General features: G+C 46.3%; 1 protein-coding gene and 1 long non-coding RNA gene across 15 annotated transcripts in view; one reads left to right on the top strand and one right to left on the bottom strand.

The window, feature by feature from the left end:
* TBC1D1 (TBC1 domain family member 1) overlaps positions 1–18,771 on the bottom strand; it is a 194,034-nt gene that overhangs the window by 54,491 nt on the left and 120,772 nt on the right. Inside the window, exon 2 of one of the 14 annotated variants that reach the window (XM_032495798.1) lies at positions 15,907–16,078. The exons of 12 other annotated variants lie outside the window; for them this stretch is intronic. In XM_032495798.1, coding sequence (XP_032351689.1) covers positions 15,907–16,078 — 172 coding nt within the window. The remainder of the gene's footprint in view (positions 1–15,906; positions 16,079–18,771) is intronic. One more of the 14 variants, XM_032495802.1, reaches the window with a different exon arrangement.
* On the top strand, positions 6,773–11,865 carry LOC116668333. Its single transcript, XR_004325492.1, has 3 exons — positions 6,773–7,007; positions 11,397–11,402; positions 11,855–11,865. It is a non-coding gene; the product is annotated as an uncharacterized LOC116668333 (long non-coding RNA).

Here is an 18,771-nt window from a genome sequence, read left to right as displayed (position 1 = left end):
CATGCAGAACCTCAATAGATTTCAAACACGTAAATTTAATCTACATGTTTATAAATTATGTAACAAAGTGAACATGTCAAGTCCAAATGTTCTTTGAAAACTGTTTGTGGTAAGCAAATTTCTTAAACATTTTCACAATTTACTTTGCCCAAAAAACTCATTAGAAGAGGCAACATTTTGCAATTCTCTAACCGACCTAACTGACTGCAGCTGAACGTGGCAAATTTCAGCTGGCTGAGCTTCCATTCCAGTCGTAAGGAGTTCTCACATGCGCACAGGACAAAACAAAGAGGGGAGGAATTGACCATTTGGATTGAATAAACAAAGTATCTTGGTCAAGAGTTAACATCTGCCTCTCCTTTGGACACTTTTTCAAACATCCTGGCACAACACAGAAAAACCAGTACTGCACACTCAGCTTAAAAGTGGAGCCTTAGATTCCAAGGAAGGTCAGCACGGGGAAATCGACCCTCCAGAGCCTGGTGATTGTGTGCTTAGTGGGCCAGGTCGCACCTCATTGCACTTGTTAGCCCTGGGACATCCTGAAAGCTGTGCACTGTCTAACCTTTTGCCAGGATCAGTTTAAAGAGTGAAACATCTATGACTAATTTCTTTACAATGATTCCTGGTCTTTTGTCACTCCCATCAAGGGAGTCTGAAAGGAAACCAGACCCCTGCATCTGTCAGCACTCCTGGCCCGTGGTTTTTCTGAATTCAGAGCATAGGGCTGCTGGGTGAGGCAGGGCCTGTCGCCGCAGGTGTGCACCTGGGCTGGGTGGGGCACGAGCATCAAGCTGCTGCTCGAGGGCCCAGGTCTCCTCTGGCTGTGACTTCAGGTGACGATATGCGCTTTGTCAAAAAGCTGAAGCCATTGTGCAGACCACCAGCCCAGAACGCCCAGAGAGGTTCCTTTTGGCAACGTGAGTGTCCTCCCTGTGCCAGAGTTTCTGACTGTCCAAGAACATCCTCTCACTTGTCCTGAAAGCCTAGTGATGATAAAAGGGAAGGCAATGAGGGTGGAATCATAGTGGCTGCCATTTGTGGAGGGGACTGAAAAGGCAGCTATTTTCATTTCCTTCAAAATCCTACTCAGAACAGACTGCTGGTGCTCTTTCTCGGAGGGTATCGTGGGTGCTTCCTCACCGGCTGCCCCAACACCCCTAACTCTGTGAGGTGGGTGCTGTTCCTCTGAGCTGAGGGTTCTGTGGCAACTGCCCTCTGTTAAACAGCTCATAAATGAAGGAGTCAGGATTTAAGCCCAGGCCAGTTTAATTTTAAACCCACACTTTTCAATTTAACAACAAAAACAAAACCAAACAACTTGATATTAAAATGGGTAAAGGATTTGAATAGACATTTCTCCAGACATGATATACAAAAAGCCAAAAAGCAAATGAAAAGATGCTCAGCGTCACTAATCATTAGAGAAAAGCAAATCAAAACCACAATGAGATATCACTTAGCACCCATGAGGACTTCCACTTCAAGGAAACACAAAACACAAGTGTTGGTGAGGACGTGGAGAAACTGGAACTCCTGGCGCACCACTGGCAGGAATGTAAAACGGTGCATCTGCTATGGAAAACAGTATGGCACTTCCTCAAAAAAGTCAAAAACAGAACCACCATAGGATCCAGTAACTCCATTTCTAAGTACATATGTAAAAGAATTGAAAGCAGGATCTTGGAAAGATATTTGCACACTCATGTTCACTGCATCATTATTCACAACAGCCGGGAGACAGAAACAACCTAAACAGCTATCAAAAGATGAATGGTTAAACTAAATGTACTATATATGGTGGAATATTGTTCAGACTTAAAAAGGAAAGAAATCCTGTCATTTGCTATAACATGGATGAACCTGGAGGACACTATGCTAAGTGAAATACACCAGTCACAGGAGGACAAATACTGTGCTATTCGACTTAAATGAGGTAACTAAAGAGTCAAACTCCCAGAGACAGAAAGTAGAATGGTTGTTGGCAGGCGCTGCAGGGTGAGAAAGGGGACGGAGAATTACTGTTTAACGGGTATAGAATTTGGGGTTTGCAAGATTGCAAAGTTCAGCACTCATTACACAACAGTGTGAACACACTTAACACTATTGAACTCCACACTTAAAAATGGTTAAGATGGTAAATTTTATGTTACATGTTTTTTTAACACAAAAATAAAAAATTTTCAAAAATCCATAGTCCTAACCAGGATGCTACACTGAGCCTCCAGTTCTCTTCTCTCTGAAATGACACATGACCTTTTCCCCCGCAAGCGGCCATTCATCACAATAGGCGTCATCGGCTAGCACTAAGTTTCACTTTATGCTGCCTCATGACACCTCAAGAAAACAAAGGACCACAGAGCCCATTTTTAAAACTCTGGCAAACTCAGAAAAGGCGGGTGCATAAGGAAGGAGTCTTGCTATAAATGAAGATCTGAGAGTCCAGGATATCCTCCCAAAGGTCACTAAAATTCAAAACATGAAATCAGAACATTCCCAAGCCCTGTGTCTCTCCCAGAGCCAGGGAGGGTTTCTGAGGGCATGCACTTTTGCCTCATTTAGGCCCAAGCTCCCACACATTATGCAATACTGCCTCTCCTGGAAGGAGACAGTTACAGCTCACCCCTCTTACAATGGAAGAATAGGGTGAGGTAGCAGGCTGAAGACCTAGAGGTGGGAAGCAACATGGCACCCCACAGCCCAGACCCACCTGCCTCCAGGGGTCTAACCAGGATGCTCTGTGGTTAGCCAAGCCGGGGTGCTGCCCTGGGACACTATTCCTGAACACAATGCAGAGGACAGCTCCTGTGGGCATTATGATCTTTGAGCCCCAGTCTTCTCACGTGTAAAATGAGGCATTGCATTCAGCATGCCTTTTCTTCCTAACATGAAAAGCTCCAAATAATCTAAGCTACCAACAATATCAAGGAGACCCTACTGAGCTCCACAGACTCAGGATACCATAAGAGGAGTATTAAAGATAAGTATTTAAGTGAACAAAAGAGCCCTTTTATCCTACCAGCCAGGAGTCTAGTCTCGGACAAAAACCAGTGCAGACACACATGCCACAGACGATGGAGACAGAACTATACCACTCCAGAAGGAATGGAGGAGCGGAAGGATGATACTGAAACCATTTCTGACCCACAGCTGGTAGGATGGTTACAGATCACAACCAAAGGAGCCATGGGAGGCTGAGAGCAGGAGAGCCAGGGACTGTGGCAGAGGACTGGAGTTGACAGTAATACGAGTGACCAAAGGCGAAAAGCCACTGAGGCATCTGGGTGAGGGGATGACCCTGGTCATGACAGACACCATGGTATGTTTGCTTTTTTCACATCACTGACATTAATTCTTCAAAAAGAAAAAAATCGTATTATCAGGAAACTTAAAATGACTTCAAGCGCAGAGCTTGAACTTCAACAAACTATGTTGTTTTAGAAACAGAACACACTGATTTGTACTAACCTATCAATTACAATTTTTTTAAAAAAGTGTTTATGAAAAAGAATATGAAAACAAATACACACACACACACGTATATATATATGCATGACTAAAACATTATGCTGTACACCAGAGGTTGACATATCGTAACTGACTATACTTAAAAAAAAGGGGGGTGTTTAGCTGTATGGAAGGAGCAGTCAGAGAAGATGGAACATATCTTTCAAGCTACCAGAAATAGAGAAAAAGGTTCCATGGGCTTTTATATTTCTTCATTTAACTTAAAAAAAAAATCAATTCCCAAACTATTCTCTGAAACTATGAACATAACATCCTGAAATTTTATTTCTTCTAGAACCATAGAAATCTGGAATCTCAATAAGCATTAAGCAACAAAGTGCTTTGGGACACCTGGGGCTCTTTCTCGGGGTGTGTGAGCAGGCAGGAAGTGGCCCTTGGGAACAAAGGCTTCTGAGAAAAGGAACAGCAGTGGTGGGAGGGCCAAGATGAAGAAAAACCCTTCAAATGAAGGCCATGTATCTCTAACTTTTAGGCTTGATTTCTGCAAATGAAGGCTGTCATTTTCTCAACTCATATTATTGGTCATGCCAAGTTTAATCATTTCTTAGAAGAAAGGGGGGAGGGATTGCCAAATGATCATCTGTAGTTCAGGCCCACAAAAGAAGTGATCTTTATAATTAGGTCCATTTCCAATAAATCTGAATACTTGCTACCATCATGATTTGTGACAGAAACGTGCTTCCATTTTAATCCTCCACATGACCAAATATATTTCAAATGTTTCTTAATTAAAAATGAATTTTTCCCACTTCAAGATATTACTACATGAGAAAACTGAAAAAGAGAAAAGGGGGAAACATCACCTATCGCTACAACATCTCGAAACTTCTGCAGAATGTATGTTTTCTTTGTATTTTTTCCATGAATATGCTTTTTTCCCCCAAAGTATAATCTGAGTAGTTAATAATACCCATATTTGGTTAATATTCCAAAACCATATATCCCTGTATCCAACAGAAACCAAGCACCATCTATGAACCAAACCCTGTGCCAGGTCACAGAACCATAACTAGACAGTGCCCCTGCCACAGGAGCTGAGACAGAGCTTTGAAAATGGGCCCTCAGTGCCTGCAGTGGCTAGGCAAGACCAAAGCGGGAGCAGGTGTGTGAGAGGGCTCGCCGCACACGCGTGTGTCTAAGGTCCACGCTGAGCCCCGCCACGGCTCGCCAGCCTTTCCTCCTCCAGGGACCTTCACCACCTCTGGCTGCTGAGCCCCATGACAACTATTTGCTCTAAGAATCCCATTTTTATTTCTGTGTAAACGTATCAATCAAAATTCATTCCCGGCAGAGCAATCTTTGACGGAAGGTCACTCAACTTCTCCCCAAGTACTTCTGGTAATAAGTTTATATATTTACCCACATAATTTCACCTACTTTGGGATAAACATGAATTGCTAAAAAGCTAGTGAGCCCTGGTGACTTTCACTGTTCTGGTTCTGCCTTTGGTTGCTAAGTAGCGTAATTAACAAGAAGACACTGACGTGTGGTGGCCGGAGGCAGAGCTCCCTCCTCCCAGCAGTGGCCCTGCTCCTCTCCTCCCCACAGCCCAGATGGTATCTTGAGTGGATCCCACTGCCATGCTGGTACCACAGTTCTCCCATCCCTCCCACGGTGAGCTACAATGAGTCGGGCCAGTCAGCTCCCCAGTATCTGGATTGGTACCCGGTAACTGGATGCCTCTGGAGCTAAGAGGCCATACAGATTAGGGAGCTGGCTAACTGTATACAGTGGGAAGCAAGCTGGGAAAGCTAGCATGTAGAATGAAAAAGAGGCCAGAAGAAAAAAGGAGGAAAAATTACATGACCCCAAAGAGGATGGAATCAGAGAGACTTCCTTGGTTCCTGACAACCTAGTTCCTGGCCCTTGTGCTTATCTTGATTTTTGCAAGCCTCCTACTGATTAAGCTCACTTAAGTCATCTTCTGATTTTTGCAACTAAATGATCACTGACTAAGACAGGCTTACACTCATCTGTTTCCTGAGCGTTCTCAGCACTGCCTATAAGTAGCAGGCATTCAAGGACAGCTAAGAGCTCCAAACAACTTCCTCTCAAGAAGCTGGAAACTGAATAAGCAAGAAGAGAACAGAATCAGGGAAAACAAATAGGTTGGTGATAATCAGGCCTGGTTTAATGGAAAGAGAACCATGATTCTAGTCCGTTCTACCACTGACTGCCTGTTTTACCTTAAGTGGGTCCCTTTCCCTCACTGAACCCGTTTCTTCATCTATAAAACAAGGAATTTGGAACAGACACTTTTCAAAGTTCCCACTTCCTTGGATTCCTTGAAAGCAATGGACTCTCCTACATATCCAGTAAGGATCATTCTGGAAGCCGTGTGGGCTGTCGAGTATCTTGCCTCTGCCCAAGGTCAACACTTCAGTTAGCAGGGAACACAGCAGGTGCATCTCTTGTGGTTCAGAGGAGTCAGTGGAAGGGAGATCCCGAAGAGGTCACTGCCAAGAGCAGCATATTCGGGAGAATTCAAAGGAGGGCAATGTCCCAGGGCCATGCTCTCCAATGCCGTAGCCACCAGCCACACGTGGTTCTCGAACAGCTGAAATGAGGCTCTGCTCCGGAACTTTTCCATTTGTGTTTAATCAGCTGTGTGGAGCTAGTGGCCACTGTACTGGACAGCCCAGATCTAAAGCTCGGGGGAAAACAACGGTGAGACAAAGCAAGCCGCTCTCTAAGAGGGACAGACAGAAACCTTAAGGAGCATCAGGGGTAGAGAAGCAGACCACACCCGAGAAAAGAAGAAACGGCGACATGAGAAGTCCGAGGTGCTCAAGGGTGGAGGGCTGGGTGAAGAGGGGAGAGAAGTAGCATGAGGAGCTTTCTGGGCAAAGGAAGGCATCTATGCAAAATCCCGGCTGCAAGAAGACACACAGCACAGCGGGAGTGGAGGGACACGGCCGGGGCAAGTCTGTGGCCCTGGGTGCCCAGCCCACACCCAGGTTCCCAGCCCTCACACGCTTCCCCTTCATCCTCGCAACCACGTGCATCCTACACAGTGGCCCCACGCTCAGCCAAGTACCATCATAGCTCAGCCGCCCTGTAGCAAAGAGTGACCAGATGCCAGAGTTCCAGACATCAAGACACATGCAGAACTGGACCATGGGCTTCTGCAAAAGTTTGCTCTCTCGGTATAGAGGGGTCACCCTTTCCCCCTTGTTGCTTCCTCCTTCATTCTGCTCGGAGCTGGTGGGGAAGCTGGAGGTGGTACAGCTACGCTGTGACTAGGAGGCATTCAAGAGGAAGAAACAGGAAAAGTAGGAAGTACCTCCGCTCCCTGGGAACGTCATGCATCAGAGAACAGCCCTGCCCTGCCATCCTCCGGACTTCTTGTCCGTGAGAAAGATTAATCCCTCTCTGATTACATCAGCCAGCACGATTTCTAGTACAGTCAGTCAGATACAAATCTCTAGATGATGTCAAATTTGGTACCTGGAAGTGAGGGGCTGAGGAAGGTGGAACTGGTGGAGCAAAGGAACTTGGGCAAGGGAGAGGAAAGCCTGCAACTTCGCTGTGTGCTGGCAGAACATCTGGTCTAAGGGTACGTAGCCTGCTCCACGCCGGGGCATGTACCAAGTGTGGCTGAGACCGCAGCGGCAGGAACAGTGGAAGAAAACTTCCAGCATGTGGTGCATTGAATCAATGGGAGAATTCTCTGAGGGAGAATGATGAACTCAAACCACACCAGCCGTTTTGCAGAGAGAGACAAGAAATACCCCTTTGTCAAGGCAGGTATCCCAGCCTATGGCCTCTAATCTAAGCCCCACAAGTTGAAGCCTTGTAGGGATGAAAAAGCCAACTGTTCCTATACCCCACCCCCAGCACAACCCTTGGCAGGAAAAAGAAAAACTTCCCCTTGGTAACTGTTGGGTAAAGATGCTTCTGCAAAAAACAATTTCAAAAATGGAATCACACAGGTGGAGATATAACCTCTCATCATTAGACCTGTCCTTAATCGAAAGTTCTCAAGCTAACACACCTGGATAGGAAATGAAGCCCAACACTTGAACTTTGTGTAGAAAACTCATTAGTCTCTCAAGTATAAAATGCAAAGTTATGTAAGATCATAATTATGGTGTTCCTACTTTAGTAAATGATGCTTAAAATCTTATTAGTAGTCATTCTGCAGATATTTTCATTTATATAAAAGTGATAAAACAAATTTACTTAGAAAAAAATTCATTTTAAAAAGCAGTTTAATGCATCCCTTGGCTTGATCTCAGGACTTTACAAAACCAAGAGCTCGCTGAGTGAGCCCGCAGCTGTCACTCTGGGGCCGCCGGCTGGCATCCAGTGGGAATGCCCGACTTCGCCCCCTCCAGGAGAGACAGGACATTTTTTCATTTAAGCAAATGAAATGAACAGAAACCATTCAACTAGGAGGATTCTAATTCTGTTTCTAAAAAATTAAAACCACCAATAAATAATGCCCAAAACGTGTGCTGTATTAGCAAGAAAAATAACATTTAATTCTAGAATACTTCCAACATAAGAACTGTTCTTTCACTCTAACGCAGCTTATCGCCACACAAACACTAACTTAAACGAGTCAAAACTCCTGATGATTTATTCCTAAAACTGTCAACAGCTCATTACTGTGATTAAGAGACCAGACTTAGAGCAGAACCGACCTGATGTGAACCGGAGCTGTGTGAACTGAGTGCCGCGGGAGGAGCACGGGCAGTCCCCACGCATGGCGTTGAGGAGAGAATTATCACCTAGCTGGGTGCAAGTGCTCAGTACGCGGTAGGGACGATTGCGACAGCTATTACTAATATTCGGTTAGTTTTACTGCAAAGAAAATAGGATTTGTTGGCCATTTCATAATCTGCCATAGAACACATTCCTAATTTTCAATCTGTTTATTTCACTAACAACCACTCAGGAGTTTGGGGGCTGAAGTTTAAATCAGAATAGGATGTACTCCTGCCCATCAGCTGCTGCAGCCTGAGATATTCAAAGGACATCAAAGTGTGGTCCCCAAATCTGCAAAGGCAGCATCACCTGGAAACGCCTAAAAATTGCAAATTCTCAGGCTCTACGAAGAATTCCGTCTCCAGAATGAGAACCTTTAGGGATGAGGACGAGCAACCTGTATTTCCACAAGTTCTCCAAGGGATTCTGGGCATGCGGTTTGAGAACAGCTGAAAGAAATGTAGCCCCAGGCCACTGCCACTGACCCGTGGCCCTGTGGCTGCCTCCCAGAAAGGGGGCTCCCCCGCCCCACGTCTTCCCAGGCACTTCTCGGGCAACACCAGGGTCCCCTGCACCATTCCCCTCAGCCTGCAGTGGAAGGAAAGCAAACAAGGCCAACCAGTAGGGAAGCTCACCCCCCTACCCCCGGCCTAACCACGCCCGTGGTCAGAATCACGGGTGACAACTCAGAGCCCGCCAGAGGAGGTTCCACACTCCCCCTTAAAACCCCTTCTGAGCACACAACCACACATAACTTGTACAGGAAGGTTTGCAGCAGCGCTATTCATAATGGCCAAGAGGTAGCAACAACCACCCAAACGTCCGTCGACTGGTAAACGACTGCATTTGAGGTCTGTCCACGCAATGGACCATTAACTGACCATAGAAAGGAACGGAGCACTGACACAGGCTATGACACCATGAACCTTGAAAACATGATGCTCCGTGAAAGAAGCCACACACACAGAAGCACGTATCACCTGATTCCCTTTATATAAAATGTCCAGAATGGGCAGATCTATAGAGAAAGAAAGATGATTAGTGGTTGTTTAGGGGGAGGGAGGTTTGGGGAAGTGACAGCTATGGGTTTCTTTCTAGGGGGAAAAGTATTTTAAAATTAGATTGTGGTGATGGTTCCACAACCCTTTAAATACAGAAAAATACACTGTATACTTCAAATGGGTGAATTGCGTAATATGTGAATTATTACTCAATAAAGCTGTTTTTTCAAACAAAACAAAAGCTTCCTGCCATGGACAGCTCCTCAGAGCTAACTGAAGCTCCCGGGCAGTGCTGTTCAGGCTGCAGGGTGGCCGTGCACAACCAGGAGGAGGGTGAGGCAAGCCAGCACCTAGGATGCAAAATGTAAGGAGCCGCTCATTCTCAGGGCCATGTAAGTGCAGGGTCCATACCTGCAGGGATCTAAAAGCAAGTGCCTCTTTAAACTTTGCATTCAGGGCTGCTTGCCTCGCCCTGGTTCTACTTCACGTTCGGGTATGTCTACAGTTTCTATCCTCCTGAGAATAGCTACAAACTACGAACCATTTCCTTGCTTTACACACTTCAGTGGCTCCCTAGTGCCTACAGATTAAAATTCAAAGGTGACAAATTAAGATCTTCCACTTTGGACTTTAATCCTGTGGCCCCAGGCACAGGCTCTGGAGTGAGAGGAGCCCTAAGGAGGAACTCCCTGCCAGCTGGATGCTGTAAGCAGGGATCACACCCAGGCCCTCCCACTCCGGGACCTCCAGGGTCCAAGCCCTCAAGCAGCAGAGATTGAGATGATGTCTCTGTGTCATCATCAACCCTCAGCCCCAGCCTTTGCACGAAGCGTAAGGACTGACCGTTTAAATGCCAGTGGTAAACTAGGAAAGAAAGGCTCAATCAACGCTAACGTACAACTGTTATCAGGCACGAAAACAGCAAACTGAGGTGGAGTCTTGCCATTCACTGTGGCTTCTCCAACATCTGTGATGATGTGCCAAGAAGCACAATCAAGGGGAAAAATCTAGTAGCTTCAAACTATTGAAATCCATGAACAATCCATCCCTGGCTTGCAATATTTTATCTTGAACCTGGTCCTTACTGACCACAGAAAAGCAAAATTATATGGAAAGTAAGTTAAGAACAATCTGAAAAAGCCATATGTCTCTGGCAATTGGAAACTATTTTTTTCTTTCTTATTTTGCCCACTCCCTAAAACCTTGTACAAAAATAAAGAAAAATATCTCAATTTCAGAAGGCAGCTCTCCACAGCAAATGAGGAAAGAAGATACATACTGTAACAAAAACAAGACCGAAAACAAAAACATGGGGGGAAGAAAAAGTACACTCTGCTGGAATTAGAAAAAGGCCAACAAGACACAGGGAGCAACACTGCCACCAAGCGGTGACTGTGTCTCAGGGCGCCCTGGCATCTAAATCAGCGGTCTCTAATCAGAGCCACAATCAGAATGCTCTGGGTGGGTTTAAAAAGAGAAGCCATGCCCAGGCCGTCCTCACCCACCTGACACAGTGAGAGCAGAGGGGCCGGTGCAGCCCACATTGTAAGTCTCCCCATGTGACTGGGACACAGTGAACCAACATGAACCAGCGATCAAAACAAAGGGTCATACGATGTCACCGCGATGCTTACAAGTTCCAGTAAAGTTCTGCCTGCACTTATTCTGCTTACATCATCCATTAAAATTTCCTAATGGTAATTAAATTCTTGAAAACTTCACTATGAACAATGCAAATAAATCACAGTCGTACAACAGTTACAATAATAATATAAAAGTCATTATAAAGATTCAGATTACATTCCTTGGTTTTGCCATTACTATTTACATCTAATATCTAATCCAATCAACTTAACTGGATCATAAAATCATGCATATTGACAGAGGTATACTCACAACACAAAAACCCTCTGAACTTCAGTTTCACTAGGCTGTTTACTTATACAATGGGTTTCAAATCAATAAGTCTTTATCTATATCAGGTGGGTTTTTCTTCTTTTTTTTTTTTAACAATACACAAAGTCTGAATGCTTCTATTGTTAGTGAAATCGGTAAATGCACAATGTAATCAGAAATGCTTAAATTAAAGGCATTGGACCAAGACTAAAATTGTTCCTTGGCACAGAGGCAAGTAAAAGAACCCCCCCCATTCCATAGATGGGAGTTACCTAAAAAAAAAAAAGATTTCTTAACAACAAAGAATTATCTTTTGCATGAAACACGAGGAAAAACCGTGGAGTAGTTCTACTCCCAAAAATCTAGTCAGAAGTTGATTTTCAGCATTTTTTGCAGGTCTGACAATTAGATCAGAGCCCACAGCTAAGAAAACAAATACCTGCACATTCTCTATGCCCTGCTGCCCCCACAAAGCTTCCGTGGAAAACAAAACGGCAGGAGCAAGGCAGACACCATATGTTTGGTTTCATTTGGCACACTGTCAAGTTTTTCTTCATCCCTAGTATCGTATATTTTTTATCACTGCATTTTCCCCAGCAGACTGACTCTTTGCTTCTCCAGGCAGCACAAATCCTCTCAAAAAAATGTCACTGAAGACCTAGACTTCTCTGAGTTTTGACACATGTGGGTGACTCCTCGGGTCACCTACAGCAGCGGAGAGAGCACAGGTGTCCTAACCTGGGAACAGAAGGTCTGGGCTGGATTGACCACGATCACTCTTCTAAGCCTTGCTACTCACGATCAACCAGAACCACAGCATCACTGGGCAGTTTGTCAGAAATGGAGACCCTCTCCAGAATCCAAACCCACAACACCAGAATGCACCTTTACCAAATCACCAGAGGACCGTAAGCACACGTAAGTTTGTGAAGGGCTGCTCTAGACTGTGACCTGGGGAAAGCCATTCAATCTACAGGTGTGTTCCCTCTACAGCTGAGAGGTGAGAGTGCCTGTGCCACCCTTACCTTCAGTGCAGGCCAAGGGGGAGGTGATCACCAGGGTGAAGGCCCTGGAGATGAGGAAGGGCTGTTATGCAGACATCAGCAGCGCTGCCCCTACTCAGAGGAACAACTGCGTCTGCCCTCAGCCGGCTCTGCTCTACAAACGCAGTCTTCAACACACTCGGCCTTCAGCCGCTTTGCCCTGTAACAGATTTAACTGAACCCCTGTAAAACCACCTTCTGTCAGGTGTATTGTATTGCTTACCAACTACGGACCTTTCACTTCCTCAGCACCCCACAAACCTTTCACCCAAAGAATCCAAAACACAAAGGAGGGAGAACACATTTCCCCGGGGCTTCTGGGGCACCAATCATAAGTGGCCACAAACTAAAAGCATCACTGAAGACTCTGCTTTAAATTTCAGCCACCATGCCACTTTTGATATTCATTCTACTTCATGACCTCCCTGTGTCTGTTTTATGACAAAAATGTTTGCCTCACAAAGTCTTCGAGTACAAACTGGTGAGTCCGCTACTGATCGTATAGTTTCCCTTCGATGCCGTGCTGCTGCACACCAGACCTACTGGCTGAGAAGCAGAGACCCACCCCTCTGAGGGTCAGAATGGAAAACCATCCTGCTAGACTTTCTACAAGAAACTGACTGGTCTCTGCTGAGTTAAAAAAAAAAAATCATAAAGCAGCCTGAAATTTGGAGATGTTTGCACTATCCTACTAAACATTTATAAGTAAATTTCTAAATGGAAATTAACTGCCTACTTTCAGATAAGCTTCCAAAACATAAAATTCAGATTCCTGCAACTTCATTATTTCACAGGGATTTTGCGTATACAAAGTCACACACCCCTAAGTGACAAGCTGACTCGTTTGAGATAGTATTTGTGCAGTCTAACCTCTCCACCTCTACCCACACCGTTTTTTACTCTATATTTAGTTGGAGTCACACTCCCTACTCATTAACACCCTTCTCCAGTTTTTAGCCCATCTATAAAAATCAGAACCCCCAACTATAGAAAGTTCTATTTCTCCTTCACTTGTATCCTTACTGCTATGCAAACACCAGTTTTTAAATTACTGATATGTTTTACTAGTATTTTCCAAGCAGGAGGGGACAGTACAATTATCCCTGTCTCATGTTTCCACCTTGACGAAGGTGAGACCTGTCTATGAACTGAAGTCTGCAGTGCCAGAATATAAATGCAGAATGGTCACAAAGAGTCACTGAGCACCTGAAACATTTTTAAAGGCACTGCGAAGTGTTCCTTGTAGACTTTTGTCCCTTATGCTCAAGCCAGAGCCACTGGCTGCAGACACCTGGGCTGCCCAGGGGAAGCCCCCACAAGATGAAGCAGAACAGAGACCCAGAGGCACCTCTAGTGGTAGACACTCTGCTGGGATGGTCTGGCCAATGCAGGGGCCTCTGGGGCCCTCAACTATCGGAGGATCTGTAGGTCTCACAGTTAGAGGGGAACACACAGAAAAGCATGTGGGTCCAAGTGGTCCCAGGCCACAGTGGAAGGCGCTGCTCTCTGCGCCCTAAGGATGGGAGGCAGGCAGTGCAGAGGATGGAGATGCCTGCTTTGGGAGAAGAAAACTCAGACAGATGTTACGAAATCAACCTCCCTCCCCTTCCCGGCACACTCCTGTCCCAGTGCTAACACGCAGGGAGGAAGGACGAAGGCAACTCTGGAGCTCTGAAACACAGGGACACACTGGGAACAACCGCTCAATGCAGGGGCTCACGGGAAGCCCAAAGGGAAGGCGCCCCAAGGAAGAAGCCACGCCCAGTCTGGGCAGCTCCCGGCCACGGGCCACACCCACCCCTGGGGCCACGCCCACCGGCAGCTCAGCCTGCGGGCAGTTCCGCAAACTGTGGGGCAGAGATCCTTGAGCTCCAGTCCTGCCTGTCGCCTACTAGCTCGGTGGTTTGGGGCGAGTGATTTCAGCCACTCCAAGCCTCTGCTCCATCTGTGAAACACGTGCAATAAAAATGCCGACCTTCGTAAGGTTGACTGGGAATTAAAGGAAATAATTCATGTAAAGCACTTGCTAAAAATAAGGACACGGTAAGTGATTATTATTATAATACCACTTCAGAGTCGTAAATGCTTTTATTTTCTCTTCTCTCTGTCTCATACACAGAGTACCTACAACATAATTTTATAATTCAGACAGCATTTCTTAATTCTGTAAGAGCAGAAAGGACACAAGCAGAAAGAATGGGAAGGAGCAGGGAGTTAAGAAATCACGAAGGACCAAATATTAAGTTTGTAAGAATCTGAACAATTTACCTAAAAGTCATAAAGCCTGTGCAGACTGAAGGAACCTGAGATAAAGATAAGGAATAAGTACATAACTAGAGTATGTTTCGAAGAGGTAAGAGCTATGGAAAAAATCGTGGTAAGGAGATTAGGGATGTCTGATGAAGGTACAACCTGAAATGGAGTGGCCAGGGAGGCCTCAATGAAAGGTGACTTTAAGCAATGATGTGAAGTAGGTGAGGGGGTTAGTCATGGGGACAACGGGTGAAGAGCACTGCAAACACAGGGAACAGTCTGTGCAAAGGCCTCAGGAAGGAGCCGGCGTGGCAAGAGCAAGGGGCTGCAGCAGAAGCCTTCCTCAGAGAGGCCAGGTGGACCATGTATGTATGTGACACCCATCTAGTGCTGCACTGGGGTCTCTAAGGACATCTTCCTGCAGGAGATGTGGGGAAAATGGCAGTAGCTGCATAGTTTGGGACCTGAAGAATCAGTGATGACCGTGGAAGAGGAACGGCAGGAGCGGTATCTATGCAGGGCCCACCGTGCTCAGCACTTTTATCAATCACAAAAAGACATGGAGGGCCTGGCTCTTCAACTTTACATAGCTCGCTACAGCATACTGGTCACCAGAATTAAGCTTCAAAACCATCCCCAAACGACTGGCTGATGCTGCCACACTTCACAGGTAAGAAGTAGAAAACTTTTCACAAGTGCAGGGAGGAATCAGACCGATTTTGAAATAACAGTTCATGCCCCAGGGGACAAGATATGGTAAGAGCCAAGAATGTGAGTAAATGACCTAAAGCAGAGACAGGTTATAAAGGTGGCCTTGCATTCAGAGAAGAGTGCGCCACGTGGGTGGGAGACCGCGGGAGGTGGAGCTGGGTTCCAGGTCTCCGGGGGTCCAATATGGTCAGCGGACAGGACTATGACTAGAGGAGACTGACAGTGAAACGGAGTGGGTCAAAAGACTGGGGGAAACGAGCCTGGAGCAGAGCTCTGGAGGAAGCAGCGCTTCTTTGACCCTCTGTCATCTGAGGAACAGGAAGTGCAAACAAGTGCATTCCGCGCGTCTCAGACCAGACACAGACAGGAACCAAGGGAGGGAACCATGGGAGACAGGATTCAGCTTCATCTGAGGAAGCTCCCTGTAAAACTTACAACTGCTCTGGCATGGGACAGGCTGCTTCACAGTCATCCACCACCCTTAACACGTTCCTGGCCACCGCACCGGGAGTTTACAGTACATCCTCATGACACGCTCTACACTTGAACACATTAAAGACATCATACAGCACTTCAGTCTCCACAGCAAGTCCCCGTGCGGTATGGCCACCGCAACACTGGGGCACTGTTCTCAAACAGCGAAATTCCACTTCTGGTGCTGCTGCTGTTTCAATCACAAATCACAGCTCAGTTCCCAGTCCCGGCCCGCCTCCTTCCCGTTCCTTCCCCTCCCCGCCCAGCCCACGCCCGCACCTCCCCCTCACCGGGCACCGCCAGGACCTGGGAGGAAGAGCCCTCTGCAGCGGGAGGAGCAAGGCCCGGCCATCCAGTCACTCTGGCAGCCAGAGAATCAAGCCCCGCCACTTGGCACAGCAGCTCCCAGGACGGTTCCGGCGGCAGCGCGGTGCATGCCAAGCACTGCTCCACAGCGCCCCCCTGTGGAAGGGCCGAGGGGGAGAAACAATGGGCAGGGAGCACCAGAGGGCCCTCCACACCGTGGGAGGTGACTTTATACTAGAAACGTTTGCATCACTCACTTTCTAATCTCCTGAAATTTGAACACTTTAAAATAAAATGTCAGTAAAAGCATCATACTTCTCTTATCCCAATCAGTGTGACAAAAGGCCTAACTAATCCTATAACATCAGGGAGAAATTAGACAAGTGTGTCCCAGACCACAGTGCCTAAGGTGGAAAGCGGGGATCTGGATGCAGGTTCTCTGCCCCTGTTTTCAGAGGAGGTTACCCTAAATGAGCTCTAAATCCTTTCCCGAAGTTCACCATCACGACCACCTGAGACCTTCCCACGCTAGAGGGCAGGTCCCTGCTATCAACAAGCTGTGACCCCAGGGGCCTGACAGGTGGATGCTGGGGTGCTTCTTTGAGCAGCTTTGAGTGCCACTTCCAGCGGGGGAGATGGCCAGCACCAAGTGCTCCATTCCCAGTTCCCTAGCAACCAAGCTATCCAGGGAGCAGGGCACTGGAGGCACCTGCTCAGTGCTCTGACCTGTGTCTGCGGCAACAACCAGGTACCCCACCTCCTTCCCTGCACACTTGGGCCCAGCTGTGTCAGCTAGCCCAGAATGCACCAAAGAACCCTGTGCATTGCAAGTATCGTCAGTAAGAATGCAACTTGGACCTAAATATTCATTTCTTACGATATTCCCAGACTAGACCTATTAAAAAGAAAAGTTTCCTGCCATGACTTCCAAAAAGAGAACTCAAATGCAAACTGTGGCCTCCTTCCTCCTTTCTTTCCTCTCCACTGGGGTGACACAAGATCGCCTCCTCTCATGCTGCTACAGCGTAGTCTCCCTGCCTGTTTTACCCTCCTGGGGTTGTCCAGAGAAGCAAGCATTCGCCAGCACTGACTAACCTTCTGACTCAAGTCTCTCAGACCCCGACAGGAAGATACCAGTGCCTGTCCAGAAACCTCACACTTCCGGATTCCAGAGACAGGAAAAGGGCAGCACCAGGGCGGGGCCTGCAGAGACCACCAGCATCTCCTCAGGGGCCAGAGCTCCAAGCAGGAGCTGTGCAGTTTACAAGCCTGGTGTCTTCTATAGCCACAACCCTAGCAGATCCCTGTGGCCTAGAATTTTAAAAGAAGTTTAAGGAAGGGATTAGGTTACACAATCTGGCTGTTGGACATTAGCAGGCAGTGTACAACATGAAAATGAAACCTTTAAAACAAAACTTTCTAAACTGATACGAACTGAAATAACTCAGTTTACTCAAAAATTTTTTTAAATCTCACTGAATTTATAAACCCAGCGCTCCTTTACATTGCTGCTGCTGGGAGACAATGGCATAGGAAGCTAAATACCAGTGCTCCAATCTCAACAACGGAAACAAAAATGTTAGTTTACATCTAGTGTGCCTTCAGGTTTTCAAAGTACTGTCACATTTATAATTTAATGTACTTCCGTGAGATAGGAAGAGCCAACACTACTATAACCCTTCTACAACTTAAGTGAAGTTACATGATTTACATCACAAAGATAGCTGAGCCCAAACCAGGCTCTTGTTTAATTGGGCAGAGGATTCATTATTCAAATTAAATACTAAGAACTCTGGGGGAAGGAGGCAGGGAGAGATGAAGAAACAAGGGGGAGGGGGAACAGGAGGGGAGGGTTCCTCCAACAGCCCTCCTCCCTCAAGACAGATGCAGGGAGCCTAGTCTGAAAACTCTCGGATTAGCCTGTGCTGCTTCCTGGGAGACATGCAGAGGTGTGTCGAGGGACAAGAGTGAATCTACACTATGTGCAATCTGAGGCGTGCAAGTACTCGTTGAAGGTCTACTGTTACACTTTGCTAATTTTTAAGGAAACAATTTCTGATCGAGAAACATTAAGGACAGTAAATATCTACTATTGAAAGTTTATGATATCACTGGTCAGAGAAAAATCTTAATTTTGGTCAGAAGAACTGCATTTAAACTCCATTTTTACATTGTAACTCAACATCAAAAGGCCTAAAGACAAACCTGAGCATGTTCCACACGGGCATACCGCGTCTCACCGTGCTTATTACTGTGCTTCGCAGATACTGCTTTTTTTTTTTTTTTTTTTTGTAACAAATTGAAAGTTTGTGGCAACCCTGTATTGTCAGATGATAGTTAGCATTATTTTTGGCAATAAAAGTTTTTTTAAATTAAGGTATATACATCTTTTTTAGACATAATGCTATTGCACACTTAGAAGACTACATTATAGTGCCTATACTACAGTGTAAACATAACTTTTACGTGCACTAGGAAACAAAAAAAATTCACGTGGTCTGCTTTATTGCGATATTCTCTTTACTGTGGTGGTTTTGGAACCCAAACCCGCAATATCTCTGAAGTCTGTCCGTATTTCTTTGGGGGGCACAAGGATGAGCGAGCACAAGACAGCCCTCCTGTGACACCAGACTGAGTGACAGCAATTGACAAGGCACAGAGCATCACAAGCGTGACCAGTGGGATGGGGTACCTCTAACACCACACCGTGCTAAGGCAGGGAGTAAAGCGACCCTTGCAGAGGGGGAAAACAGACAAGCCTGGGAACACAGTGGGAAGGGATGAGGGAAGTGGAGGCGTCAGCCCGAGGTCCTTAACATTCCCGTGAATGAGGTAGGGCTGAGCAGTCA

This window comes from Camelus ferus, chromosome 2 (genome assembly GCF_009834535.1).
Source record: "Camelus ferus isolate YT-003-E chromosome 2, BCGSAC_Cfer_1.0, whole genome shotgun sequence".
Taxonomy (NCBI): domain Eukaryota; kingdom Metazoa; phylum Chordata; class Mammalia; order Artiodactyla; family Camelidae; genus Camelus; species Camelus ferus.
This window is presented reverse-complemented; position numbering and strand designations above follow the sequence as displayed.